This window comes from Podarcis bocagei, assembly GCF_964188305.1.
Source record: "Podarcis bocagei genome assembly, chromosome: 5".
Taxonomy (NCBI): domain Eukaryota; kingdom Metazoa; phylum Chordata; class Lepidosauria; order Squamata; family Lacertidae; genus Podarcis; species Podarcis bocagei.
The window spans coordinates 63618240-63632453 of record NC_138129.1 but is presented as its reverse complement, the minus strand read 5'-3'; the positions used below and the strand labels follow the sequence as shown (position 1 = coordinate 63632453).

The following is a 14214-nucleotide window of genomic DNA, read 5'->3' as shown; positions in this document are numbered from 1 at the left end:
AAGAGGATAGGACAATTTCCAAACCGAGAGATTACAATGAACCGTCTATAGTACAACAGCCAATGTGGGTACAACAGGGTGCAGCAGCAGATATTATACCACCCAGTGTCTGAACATGCTTATTAATTTTGATATCTGAGTGTTTTACGGAAAAGAAGGGTCACAAGAGCATAGACTGAAGGGATGGTACACTACTGCTGATATTTGAGATAGTCATCTTTAGGGCTTCCATGACAGTCTTAAATTGATTATTAGCACCACTGAGACAGAAAACGGATACTGTTAATGTAAATGCCACTAATCAGCTGCTTAAGTGTGGGGAACAGATGAAGATCCTAGGTAACATTTTAAAATCAAGGATGCATGGGGGTGCTCACTGAATGAACCACCAATACAGGTGAAATCAGATCAGTCTTTATCCTGAATTACTGCATCAGCAAGACAGCCATTTAGGGACTGGAATAGTTATAACTGGTTTAACATTGAATATCCTAGCCCTGCAATTATGTCTGCATACTGAAATTTCAAATTTCTGAAGTCAAAGTTTATGATCTACTACCGTAAAAATCATAAATACTTTTAATAGATTGAAGATTTCCATCCTTAACTGTCTTTTTATACCATCTAGTGTTACTTTCTGAAAAGTGACACTGAAACTTGTTTCATACCTTTACAAACTCTAGGTATTCCATGTTGGTTCTTTCTCCTCCCAGCCTCACAGGAATTAATATGATGACAGATTTGGCATCCGATTTTTCAGAATCCGCGAAAGAGCACTGCGTATCGATAACATCGGACTTGTAAACTTGAATGAGGCAACACAAAATGTAAGGGAGATTTTTAAAAACGCATTTTCAAACACATGCTGAATAAGCCAAACAAAACCAAATACACACTGAATAAACCAACCAAAAAACAAGTTATCTGTTGATTCTAAGGGGGATAGGAGGGAACTGGCACTGTTTGGCCCTCCTCATGGATTCTTGTGTCCTCCCACTGAGGACCAGAAACACAAGTGTGTGAGTGTGCATGCCTAAGGGCAGAAACCAGAGATGCCACAAGCCCTGTGCTGCACGAAGCCCAACTGCTGTAACATGAACTGATGGGACTGGAGCTTCTTTGCTCACTAGTCATTAATAGGTTTCCATTGCTGTGTCAATATAGTGTGAAGTCCACCCACGCGCTGCACCAAGAGCATATTGGAGTCCAACTGAAAACAGCACTTTGCTGATTTACAGCATATCTATTCAGTAGTGTGTTGCATTGAATTCAGTGGGGGTTCACTCCCAGGCAAATGGGGTTAGGCTCGCCATCTCTCCCTCCTAGGCCACACCGATGCAGGTATGTCAAAGCAAGGGATTTCCAGAGGGCTCTGCTAGTCTGCTGGAGCATAAACAGCAATTTGTCTTCTGGCAGCTTCAAGACAACCACACTGTATTATGGCATAGTCATGAAACCTGATGCCGTAATTAAACCTGCAAGAACCTTTGCTAAGAAAGGAAGCAGTTGAGCCTAGGCAAACCATAGGCATACCTGGTTTGGACATGTCCCACAGACCTTCTAGCTGCTGCTAACATTGTCCTGTTCCAGGGGATGGAAGGTGCATGGAAGAGTGAGCTATTCAAGGCTACTAGCCAGGATGACTATGCTCTGACCTCCAGAGCTGGAGGTAGCAACACTTCTGAATGCCAGTTGCTGGAAACCATGGGAGGGAAGTGTGTTGCCCTTGTGCTCCGTTCCATGCCCTGGCTTCTCGCAGGCATCTGGTTGGCCACTGTGAGAACAGGATGCTGGACCAGATGGGCCACTGGCCTGATCCAGAAGGCTATTCTTATGCTCTTACAGCCTGGGTATATCACAGCTTTGGGGCGCTCACTCACAGCAGCATCTCTACCAGAAGCCTAGTGTTACGCATCTCCCTCTGGTACTCAGCAAAAGCATTAGTATCCAACCTCGCCTGGAAGCAGCACATACATAATCAGAGCATTTATGCTGCTTTTGTCCAATAAGGAAACTGCGATTGTGTTTGCTTTATTGCCTGCCTGATATATTTGAGTATTCAATGCAAAGTGAAAACATTCATTATTACTCCAGGGCAGAAGGAAATTAATTTTTTGCATTGATCTAATAGCACAGGAGAAAGAAGATGGCTTTCTTAAACTATACTTTTAATTACTCGGAATTTTTTTTTCCATAGAGAAAAAGAATTAATATATCACTTAAAATGGTTTGTGCATGTTGGGAAAGAAGAATGAGTCCGAAACACGGAGTCAATAAGTTCAGAGGACCTGCTCACGGCAGATGCTACAGAAGTGCACAATCCTCTGGTCGTATTAGAAAAGAAAAGGCTTCCATATTTCAGCATTAGAAAATGTTACTCAAACAAACATTTAAGAGACAGTGCAGTAACATTGATCCCCAGGAATTCAGTAATTATCATTTGTGATTTACCCTGCACCAACAATATACAATAACACCGTAGAGTGAAACAACAAGAAGCTTTTTGCCCTACAGAGCTTACAATCTAACCCCAATGTTTAATATTAATCTTATTTACATATGAAGTTTTGCAATGTGTAACTTTGTTTGTAAAGCCTTTGATCCAGAAGAATGTCAGTGGGGTTCTTTTTGCATTGTGGGACCTCCCCACCCAAGAAATAAATGGTTAAGAATAAGTAGGTTCTCTGGAATGTTGAGATCAGGAAGCTATCATGAGGAGTACAAATTGAAATCTTCCTATCCATTTGCAAAATGGATCAAATTCTATGTTTGGATCAAACTCTTATGTTTTTAGCATCACAAAGAAATGTAAGATTTAACTCTAGCATTGGTCAAGAACACTGCCAATATAACCCACTTACCTGTACAGTCTTGAGCAACGTAGACAGTTATTCCTTGTAACTCAGGGTCTCTTGACTCTTCAACAGCTTTTCTAAATACAAACAGGCTTACTTTAGGTTCACAATGCACAGAATTAGGGCGCAGAATCATAACCATAGAGTTGGAAGCAATCCCAAGGATCATCTAGTCCAACCCCCTTCAGTGAAATAATCTCAACACAAGGTCCCTCATCCAATTTGAAACCCCACCGGACCCTGCTTAGCTTTGCAAATGTGCCAGAAGTTTTATTAGGACACAATCCTCAAATCACCTACTCTGGAGAAATAGACTAGGCAGAAGCGCTGAAAAGCACAGCCTTAATCTGCCACAAAGCTGAACTACAAGTGTAATTCGCAGACTGCAAAATGTGGCAAGCAAGGAAAACAAAAGCAATTTAAAAACAAGCATCATAAGACAATGCCAGTCTGTTTTTCATTATGCTGTTTTAGTATAGTTCCCTGTTTTAGTATAGTTCTTCTTTACTAAAGAAGAAATGCTGAAAAATCTGAGTTAGGGAAACTGCACACATCTTTGTTGAAATGTGTAAAGAAAGCCAATTGCCCACTATAATGTGTCAACATGTTACAAACCTGTTATGATAAAGAGTACACACAGTGGAAATCTGCTATCATTCATAACCAACCACATATACATGTGGTAAAATAGATTTGGGAGCATGTTATAGGACACAAAGACAGGATCTGGCCGAGGGTTTCTGCTGGCGAAAGAGGGCAAAGGCTTTTCTTCACCCTTCATCCTGATTTTCCCCTTGTCCCCGAATCTTCTACCATCGCATCCCATACTGTTCTGGAGGGTCCATCAACCCTCTGCAAAAGCTTTTCCAGGAGCACAAGGACTGTACATCATTACTAGTCTGGATCCAACCCAATCTGTATATATAATCATTGTATGACCTTAGCTCCAAAGTTAAATGCACAAGCCTGTTTACTCAGAAGTAAGACCCACCAGTTTCAGTGGGAAATACTCCTGTGCAAGTATGCATACTGGTATTGCCCCCAAAGGTTAGCTACTGATGGCCTCAGAACATTTTGTAGAACAATCAGCTCCAAGTTGTATGAGGGATCCAAGAGGGTGTACTATGAATAGATAAGGTGGCTATGCAATGGATGAATTTCTGGTAGTATTGGTTTACAGAAAATATTCAAGTTGAACACGAAAACCTTAGAAGCTTCCTTTTTGAAAAGTGTAATGTGAAATTCTAGGAAAATATTAGTAAGTTTTCCGTGTCAATTCCAATTATTTATCTCTGCCAATTCAACTGGATACATAAATAACCTTCACCTCTCAAGACACCGCATTATTTCCCAGTAGTCTCATTCAAGGTGAATATTCTTGCTATACAAGCAGCACGTGACTCCTGCATCTATATAAATGTAAAAATTTACATCTGCACTTTGGCCTCTTGTGCTTAGAAGGTTTAATGATTCAATTTATGACCATATTGGGACCCACCTAGAACATAAGACTATAAAAATACAAAATCAATGGTGTCCAAAAAAATGGCACATAAAGGCACCCTGTACTGAGAAATCTGACTTTCAGCTTTTTTCTTTTTTTCAATCTAGGCTGAATGTCACAGACCCTTTACTTTTACTATTATGTAATTATAATATTAATAGTCCCATACACTTACAATTTCAAAAGAATTTGATGTGTGCAAAGAAATGCTGAAAACATCAATTTTAAACTCTGACAGTTCATTACACTATCAGTACATTACAGCCCCCAGGTTACAGTATTAAAAAAAAGAAGTAGTAGTCTATAATGTTATGCATGTTCCAAGGTTAAAAGAGTTGTTGGTTTTTAGAACATTTCATTCAAGATACCCTACGAAAAGTCTAGGTTTGGAACAAATCTTTGTAGTCTAGAATAGTCCAACGGAAATGTTTCAGAAATAAAAGAAACTTTGAACAGAGACCATTCTTGAAATATTGACTGCTCCTTCCTTTTCTTCTTTCTGGAACACATCCTATGAATTTGAATCACTAATGACAAGGATATATAGCTAAAACTTTAATTGTTACTTTCTAATTAGCTGACAATCTCAAGACAGTGCTAAAATGAGCTCTCTCTCCATTGGATACATTAGTGAAAGACAATTTAGTTTGTTTTTACCTCAAAAGGTGTGCCACAACAGCTGGCCCATACCAATCTCCAGCTATTTTCCCAGACTTGTTTCCATATTCTGTTAGGCGATGCAAGCCAAAATTTGCAAGTGGAGAATCGCCAAACCACGATATTATTTTTCGATGAAAGTGTTCATCCCTCCTTTCTCTGTTCCCCCAGTTCCCCCCTGGGGCTTGCTTGTGGTGGCTTGACTGGTTCCTGAATTCTTTCTCTCCTGTACGTGATGCTTCGAGGGATGCAGTGAGCTTTTTTACTGTGTGACTTGTCCATGATTCAGAGTCTGAATTTTCAATGACAAATGCATCTGGCCACGTCCAGTCTGTGACAGACACAGCATATATTTAATGGTTTGCCTGCTAGTAAACAATTTAAAGAATTTTTATTCGTTTTAAATTATCTGGTGAAAATTTAAAGAAGCTTAAAGTTGTCTGTTCTCTATACTAAACAACAGAGATTTAGCATCAGCCAGACGATCTCAGAGTTTCCGAATAAAAGTACAACACCACTGATTTTATAACAGTTCCACCACAACATAGAAATCTTTTCACACAGAACAGGATTAAGGGGCATCGATGAATTAATAAATGTCATTGAATTACACCAAACTTAACTGCTAACTTTTCAATTGAATTGTTTTTCATTTTTCCATGAATTAAACATGGTTTCCAATAAGTTAGAATAAATTTTAGTTAAACTGAATTGTTTTAATCTGTATTTAAAATTATTAAATGGGCAATTTCCTCAAAATGATTTTACAACTAGGTTGTGAAACTCATTGCCACAAGATATTGCCTTAGAAAGATTTCGGAACAGGCTACATCCTCTCAAATGCTAAATAAGAAACAAAAGTCAAGGTATCTTTGGGGTAAAAAACATTAGAAGAGCAACATATTTTGGGGGAAGAAAACATATGCTATAATGCCTGCCAAACACAGGCATTAGAAAGTTGCATCCATTTTGGAAAAGGATTGCATAATTATGGTTTTTACAGAGTTTCACAACACCCACCAATACATCCTCCACACTGTTCTTTAAAAATCATTCAGAATAAAAACCTAATAAGCATTGCATGTAACTACTGAATTTGAAAGGCTAACACTCAGGATAGCTCAGTTGGTAGAACATGAGAATATTAATCTCAGGGCTGTGGGTTTGAGCCCCATGTTGGGCAATAAATTCCACCATTGCAGGCGTTTGGGATAGAAGACCCTCATGGTCCCTTCAAACTCTACAATTCTAACACACTTCATTCTCATAAGCACACATGGCCCAATTCCTTTGGTTACCTATTCCCTCAAATCAAAAACTAAAAGTTAACTGAATAGGTCAAAAATCTGGGGAACTTGCCTCTACCAAGAAAGTGAAGAATAAGTGCTTGTGCTAGAAGCATCTGACCAGTCCTCAGGGTACAGCCCCAGCCACAGTCTGTTGTTAAAGCTGAGCCCTTGATTTGAGGAAATTCTTCTCTGTATGTCAGCCATATTCTGGAAATAAAATCTTTACGGAACTCCTCCACATTTCTTGAAATCCCTTCATCTGTTATATCATAATTTGACCCATTTGGTGACGTGTCACTTGACTCTATAAGAGAGAGACATAACAAACTAGTACTTGTTTTAAGTAAGTGACCAACTGCAAAATCTTGTACAATTTATCAAAACTGTGAACAGTACAAAGCCCACTGTGAGAAATCTCTACAAAATAATAAAACAAAAATAGTAACTTGAGCTTACAGGTATTTGCCCTAGGGAATGAATATACAGCTAGAGCAGGGGTCGGCAAAGTTTACCTCGACTGGGCCGGTTCACTCCAGCGAAGATCCCTCCGTGGGCCGGATCACATGCACGCACGGCCGGGATTTCCGGTGTCTGCACCTGCACGGACGCGATTTTCAGCGTCTGAGCATGCGCAGACATGATTTCCGGCACTGCACAAGTGAGTCCCTGAGCCACGCTGTGCCGGTTTAGCGCAGTGGGCGGCTCGGTTCGGGGGCAGTTCGTGGGTCAGTTAAATGACCCCTGTGAGCCGCTTGTGGCCCATGGCCCTTAGGTTACCTACCCCTGAGCTAGAGGCTTCACTCCATAAAGAGTAAAGGTAAAGCCAGTGTCTTCAGGTCAGAATATTTAAAGGAAATGTGGGAGAAAAAAATATATAAAAATCGGAAGGCAAACAGAAACAGTTGCCAGTTTAGATTGGTTTTTGTTATATCATTCTTCCATATTATAGAAACAATTATCCTGCATACAACTTTTGCAGAAAGGAAAACCGAAGAAAATACGGTAACTAACATTAAGGCAGGGCTGTAATTGACATATAAGCACAATTGTTGCCTAGACACAAATGAATTGGCACAGGATTTTACAAAGCCCTGTTTGCCCAGTCTGCACATGCTCACAAGCCACTATAAAGAATTTGAGACCTATGCATGCCTCACCCAACCCTCCAACTGCACTCATCAAGGTCCTTAACAAAGTAGAGAGGATCTGAGAGGTATATGCTGGCTTCACACAGACTAGATTGTGTTAGTAGTTGTGTGTACAACTTTGGGTGTAAGGAAACAGAGCTTTAATATGTCCTATGAAGATCCTTCACATATGAAATGTAAGACTTTTCCAGCAGCCACTTATTGCAAGTGGGAAACAGTAATATATATGCATCAATGTCCATTTGGACTGAAGATCAAGTTACATGCTTGCAGCACATACCTTCAGTCTTGAAATGGTAGCATTTTCCCAGCAAAAAGACAGGAGAATTTCTGCTAAAGTAAGTTTTTGTTTTCAACACCCAGCCTATAAAGAAGAAGAAAAGCAAAGTAAGACATTTAGAAATGATCTCCAGGCCAACTTTAATGAAGTTCACAGAAAGCAAGGAAGAAAATGAGCAGTCTCATCTTTTATTAAAAACAAGTTCCTCTGCTTTGTACAACGCAAATAAGGTTTAGGCTATTCCTATGTTAAATTTGTTAAATAGTTTATGTTGATGTCTGCACTTTAAAAAAAAAAGCATACATAGAAAGTTTCACTTTCCAAGCAGCAGTAACAACTAGTGGAAACACAGTATTGAGAAATAAATCCGATCTTGTTTGATACAGGTAGTATATAAATGTTTCAAATAAATAAACATTCATACAACATTTCTATCCAGCCCATTTCATCCCTCTGAAAGGCAACACTCAAAGCAATCAAATACAAAAACATATTCAGTCCTCAACATGGTCATGGGAACTTGTGGGCAGGGGTGCTCACACTGACTCAGCCCTGATCTGCTCCCCGCATAGAGGAAGGAAAGGCTAAATGGGGCTGAAAAACAGCTAGATTGAAGGCTAAAAGCACATTAAAAATAGGGACCAGAAATCCAGGGCAAACAATAAAAATTAAACAGCAACAGAATTAAAGACTAGTGTGGGTTTTTTTAAAAAAGTCTTCAAATAGTTATGTCTTTTGAGTTTCTCTTTACTGAGAGCAGAAACCTGACAAAAACCTAGTAGAATCTTTTAAGCTTTCTTTAAGCTTTAATTATTAGGAACTACAAAACAACAGTTGCTCTTTTGGCTATTTCTGCAGAAAGTTTCATAAATATTTTCTTTTCTCAAGCTATCCTCTTCTTCCCCTTTTCTAGCATCTTCCTCGTGGACTATGATATCAGAATAGATTTGTATCTGTCATAGATATCTGATTAAAGGGAATTTACAGAATGGGGAAATACACTGATTTATCCCCAGCTACTGCTGACTATTTAAGTGCAAGTGATTCTTTTAATAGTGACAAAGGAGTAGGTGTCCAAAGAGGCGCAGAAATTTCTAGAAGGAAAAATTTGTCAACTAATGGAAAAATCACACAGCCACTTTCTTAATCATGGCTATGGCAGTTTCATACGTCATCAACCTCCCAACCTGCAAGATGGCAAGTAGGTCTATCTACAGATGCCCTCCAAGGGAAAGGCTGGGTTTCACAAGCTAAATCATTAGTCTTCAGCTGGGACCGATCACCAGGTCATGGCCTGATTTAAGACAGGTCATACTACCACCATACAAATATATGGTAAAAAAATTAAGAAATTATTTCCCATGTACATATTTGGGTTGAAAGTGGGTACTGGGTCTGAAAAGGTTGAAGACTACTCAGCTAAACTATGTTTTAACCATACAGTTGAGATCTTAAGCAAGGACAAAGCAACAATATTTCATTAGCACTAAACATACCCTAATTGCTATCTCACTGGCTTGATTCAGACACAGTACTAAACTGTGGTTCATGTATTTCCTCCTCTGACACTGCCACGATGAGATCAAAAGCTCTCTTTTCAATCGATGGCAGTCTAGCATTACACCCAAACCCGACAATGTGGTTAAACTTTATCTATGGTTTATGAAAACAAGCCAACTTCATAAACCATGGCTTAAAGCTGGCTTGTTTCCATAAACCATAGGTAAAATAGTTTGCTTTGGACATAAGGTTAGCTAAAAATAGAAGTGAATGCTTCTGATCTCCTTTTTGCAGTTGCACTGAGAGAGGAGAGATGGGGAGGAAGTTGACAAACCCAAGTCTCATTCACATACAGTGGTGCCCCGCAAGACGAATGCCTCGCAAGACGGAAAACTCGCTAGACGAAAGAGTTTTCCGTTTTGGAGGTGCTTCGCAAAACGAATTTCCTATGGGCTTGCTTCGCAAGATGACAATGTCTTGCGAGTTCCTGCTGGTTTTTTTTCCTCCCCCCCCTTTTTCTAAGCCGCTAAGCCGCTTATCAGCTGATCCGATCAGCAGATAAGCCGCTAAAAGCCGCTAAGAGCGCTAATCCGCTAATCCGTCAATGGGCTTGCTTCGCAAGACGAAAAAACCGCTAGACGAAGAGAATCACAGAACGGATTCTTTTCGTCTTGCAAGGCACCACTGTAATACAAAATGGCTTAGGCATTACATCCGAATGAGTCCACTGGGCCTCAGAGTTCAAAAAACGACTCATGCTCTCTCTTGTGCAAATTCCCACTTCCTTCCCTTGTAGTATTAGCTTTACATCTGCACCAGCACTAACAACAGTTAACATTAACTGGGAACGGCAAACCAGCTTCAGTCATTTGAGACAATGCACAATCCATTTTCAAAGATGAGGTTGCATTCTTCCATTAATTGTTTTAAGCAATGCAATTTATCGCGTTTCACTTACTGTATTTCATATTATGCCATGCAGACATAAACTTTGATTTTATTTTCTCTACTTCATCTGTCCCTGCGGCCTCCATGTTCAGAATGAAGAGGAAAAGCCATCACTGTCTCAAAAGACACTAATCTGTGCTACTGCAAAAGGAAAAGGAATAAACACATCCATGAACACTCAGGGCATAGCTAAGCATGCTTGTGTTATTAGGTGGTTAAACATATTGTGACTAGGAAGAGCAATAAAATCTCAGAAGCCTCCACTTGCAGAGAGAAAAGCAATTGTAACTTCTATGAATAAATAATAAAAACATTTTATTCCAAATATACAACAGTAAAATTATCATCCAACGCTAAATAAAACATAATGTCCTCCAAATGCTCTCTATTTCACAGTAAACTGTCCTGTGTACATAGACTACATTGGTGTACATCTGAGAACACCTAAACACTAATTGGAAGACAGAGAAAAATATTTGAATTGCTGCAAAAGGGACACAGTTTTATATTATGTCTATTCTGTTCAGAAGCAGGACTCTGGGCTCATGAATATTAATGCTCTATTTAAGAGAGTTGGGTTCTATCCCAGTCCAAAATGTATTACAAGGGAAGAAATCTGGGTTGCAAACAAAAAGAGGAGTATGCTTAAAAAGAAATTACCAAAACCAAGTCTCCTGTAATATGTTAGATTATTCTTGCAAAAGAGCTACTTTAAAAATTCACTAGAAAATTTATACGTTGCATGGCTTTCAATTATAAAATGAAGAATACAAGTAAAGGTCAGATGCGTTGGCTCATTAAAAAAATAAAATCAAAATCTGTATTAAGGCAATACCTTTAACAGGCTAACCAAAATGTCACCAAATACTGTGCCAAGTCAAGAAATATAATATTGGATGTTTGATGTAAGATTACCATGAAAGCATTTAACAGAACTTAACAGGTATTTCAATTACATTATGTATAGTGGCCTTACATTATACATTCTATATCATAGAGTGGGTGATTTAAAAAATATATATTTAAGAATATGTTTTCTGGGTCTATTGTACTGACATTAATGAGAAAGGAAGAAAAACACCAAAGAATGAAGGCAATGAGGGCTACCATTCATACATGCTCTCTATTAGTTGAAAAAGCATGAAATGAGTTTTAATCATGGAAATCTTACTCCAAATTGATTGGGGAATTGTCTATTTGTAGTGTACTGTTTAAATAATTTCACTGGCTTGTATATGGATCACATTGTTTGTTATTATATAATGACCATAATACGTCAGGTTTCTATTTGCTTGTTCACATACTATATTAATTTATTCCTTTGACTTTGTCTTTTTGCTGCTACTAATGATATTGCTGCGATATGGATTTTGGATGGATATGGATGGAGGAACTATTGTTGAGTGTTAACCTTCCTTTCTACTTCTGTAAATATTTGCATTGGAAAACAGCTAAGCAAACCAAGCAAGGTTAGCAAAGCAAGAATTTCTTCACAAGATTAGTACTTAATTTTGAACAGACATCTCATTACATAAACAATGCTGAATGGAAATAAGTGTATCAGCATTCATTTTAACAATCACAGGTTGTTTTTACATAACTTCAGAAAGGTATCTGAAGAAGTGTGCATGCACACGAAAGCTCATACCAAGAACTAACTTAGTTGGTCTTTAAGGTGGTACTGGAAGGAATTTTTTTTATTTTGACTATGGCAGACCAACACGGCTACCTATCTGTAACTGTTTCAGAAAGGGATAAGTTTGCATATGCTCCATTAGATTTTATGTCAGTGTAAATGGCTAAAGAATAGCAGCTTCTGGGGGGCTGATTTCTTTCATTGCCTTTTTAAGATCAAGGACATTTGTAAAGCTAAAATTGATCTGCAACTCTGCAACTCTGAAAGTTTTCCCTGGCTATTTCAGGAATAAAATAAGCCCAAGCACCTATCAAGGGTCACCAATACGGTGCCCTCCAGATGTGAAGAATAACAACAACAGTTTTATTATTTATACCCCTGTTGTCAGCCCCAAGCATGGCCGATGGTCAGGAATGATGGGATTTTGAATCCAACAACATCTAGAGGGCATTGCATTACATTATCTAGCCCTGCCCTAATTGAATCTCAAAGCACACTATTTTTATTTCTTATGCAACAAGAAGCTATCAATCCAAAGCACTCTTGGAAAACTTCCCATATGGAACATACAAAATATAAATTATTGAGACAACATAGGAAACTGCATTAGAGCTTATTCAATTGTCATACTAATGACAACCAGCAAGATTCTAAATTCATTTAGGTGGTTTTGTGCATAATGTTTCCAACTCTTCCAACAATGTTTTGGAGAATTGGAAACAAGCCTGTAGTGGCTAACAATGGAACGCTTCCCTCTTTTCAGCAAGAAAGTGAAGCAAGAGTTTCCTTAACGCCTAGGCATCATGTATGATACAGCAGCCAAACCCGCAACTCCTTGCAGCTCTTTTGAGCTCCAGATTTGAAGCTAGGAAGGGACAAAAGAAGACAGTCCTTGACTATGTGCAGGGGCGCAGGGTGAAGTAAGTGACAATGAAAGGGGAAGGGTCCTTAAAACCACAATTTTGGCTTGGCTACCAGGGCTAGCCAAAAATTGTAAACTTATTTTTATTCAGATACCAGAAAACCCAAAGCTGCTTCCAAGACTGTTGTTTGAAAGCACTGGATCATTTGCAGACTAAGATCATGGAGAATAAGGAGAAAGCTTAGAGGACAGGGGCTTCTCTTGGGGAATGAATGTGTGTGTTAAGGAGAAATATTGGGGTTAGATGTAGAAGGGAAAGACTCAGGATAAATGCCAGAGAAATGTGTGTTTGGTGTTGTTTTTATCTATATTTATACAGATCATGAGAAAAAAAGTAAAAAAAGGGTGTGCAACGCTGGTCTGATGGGGATGCCTATATTAAGCAGGACAAATTTATCCTGAGGTAGCTTTAACCAATTTAGATTTTTCTGAAGACAAGAGGTTATTCTCACCTCATACTGCCCTGAGCCATTAGTAAATAAATAAATTGATACCTTTAACAGGAGATGAAAAAGAGCACTGTCACTGCCAAGGTGTCCTAAATGGGGTTGGCACACATTCACACTGTTTCTTTTAGAAGGCTGTTTAAAAAACCACTAAGTTGACAATCCTGTACCCATATACCTGGAAGTAACACCCACTGAACTCCATGCAACTTCCTCATGTGCCGAGATGCACAGGGCTGCAGCCTAAGTATCAATAAGCAACCAAACTGAATGGGATTTTATTACTTATGTATGACATTTGTATGCCACCCTATAACAAAGTTGCTTGGGTGTCTTAGAGTAAATAAGTAAAAACAAACAAACCAACAAACCCTGAAATGCTAAGTTCTCTACACAGCTGTAGCCTGAAACGCCTTGTTTGGACAGATGTCAGACCAAAATGGTAATCTGTGGCATCTCAGCACCCAGATGGAGCAACTGAGGGAAGTGGGACAAGATAAATTTGCGAGCGGAAACCTTATTCAGGGACGTGCCTTTTTTGCCACGACCCAAGATGTGCCCTTATTGCAAAACCTCCAGATAAAGCTCAAAAAGCAGAGGCCGTTATTTCCCAAAATCACTGGGTAATATAGGAAGAGATGGCTGTGTATGTCTCTCAACGTCCCATTTAAAAAATCCCCTCCTTCTTCAACAAGACAAGGCTGCTCCCCGTCCGTTCCCAAACCCCAAAGGATTTCCAGAGGAACCCCCAAGACACATCAGGGTCCCCCTGCCTTGAAATGCTTGTCCCACTGAAAGCGGCCCCGAGGAACCCGAAGTCCTCCTTTCCCCAACCCGACCCCTAAAGTTCGCGCTCACCGAGGACGCCGGAGTCACAAGGAGGCGAGAAAGGGGAGGGGGAAGGCCCTCCTGTTTTAAAACTCTTTTTCTTTTTTTTTAACTTTCCGATCTTCACCACCGACTCTTTTGACCCACTCCGGCTACCATAAGCGCCAGTCGGCGCCGTTACGAATCCCCCAGTGGCGCCGC

General features: G+C 39.4%; 1 protein-coding gene across 4 annotated transcripts in view; it reads right to left on the bottom strand.

The window, feature by feature from the left end:
* The window catches only part of ATG4C (autophagy related 4C cysteine peptidase), a 27017-nt gene extending 12803 nt beyond the window's left edge, over positions 1–14214 (bottom strand). For 2 of the 4 annotated variants that reach the window (XM_081193840.1, XM_081193843.1), the window contains exons 1-7: positions 14044–14213; positions 10192–10322; positions 7734–7817; positions 6376–6609; positions 5017–5347; positions 2862–2932; positions 669–805 (exon numbers count right to left, since the gene is read on the bottom strand). In XM_081193840.1, the coding sequence (XP_081049966.1) occupies positions 669–805; positions 2862–2932; positions 5017–5347; positions 6376–6609; positions 7734–7817; positions 10192–10267 (933 nt within the window). In that variant the 5' untranslated portion in view covers positions 10268–10322; positions 14044–14213. Of the gene's footprint in view, positions 1–668; positions 806–2861; positions 2933–5016; positions 5348–6375; positions 6610–7733; positions 7818–10191; positions 10323–13363; positions 13429–14043 lie in introns of all 4 variants that reach the window. The other 2 variants (XM_081193841.1, XM_081193842.1) reach the window with 2 other exon arrangements.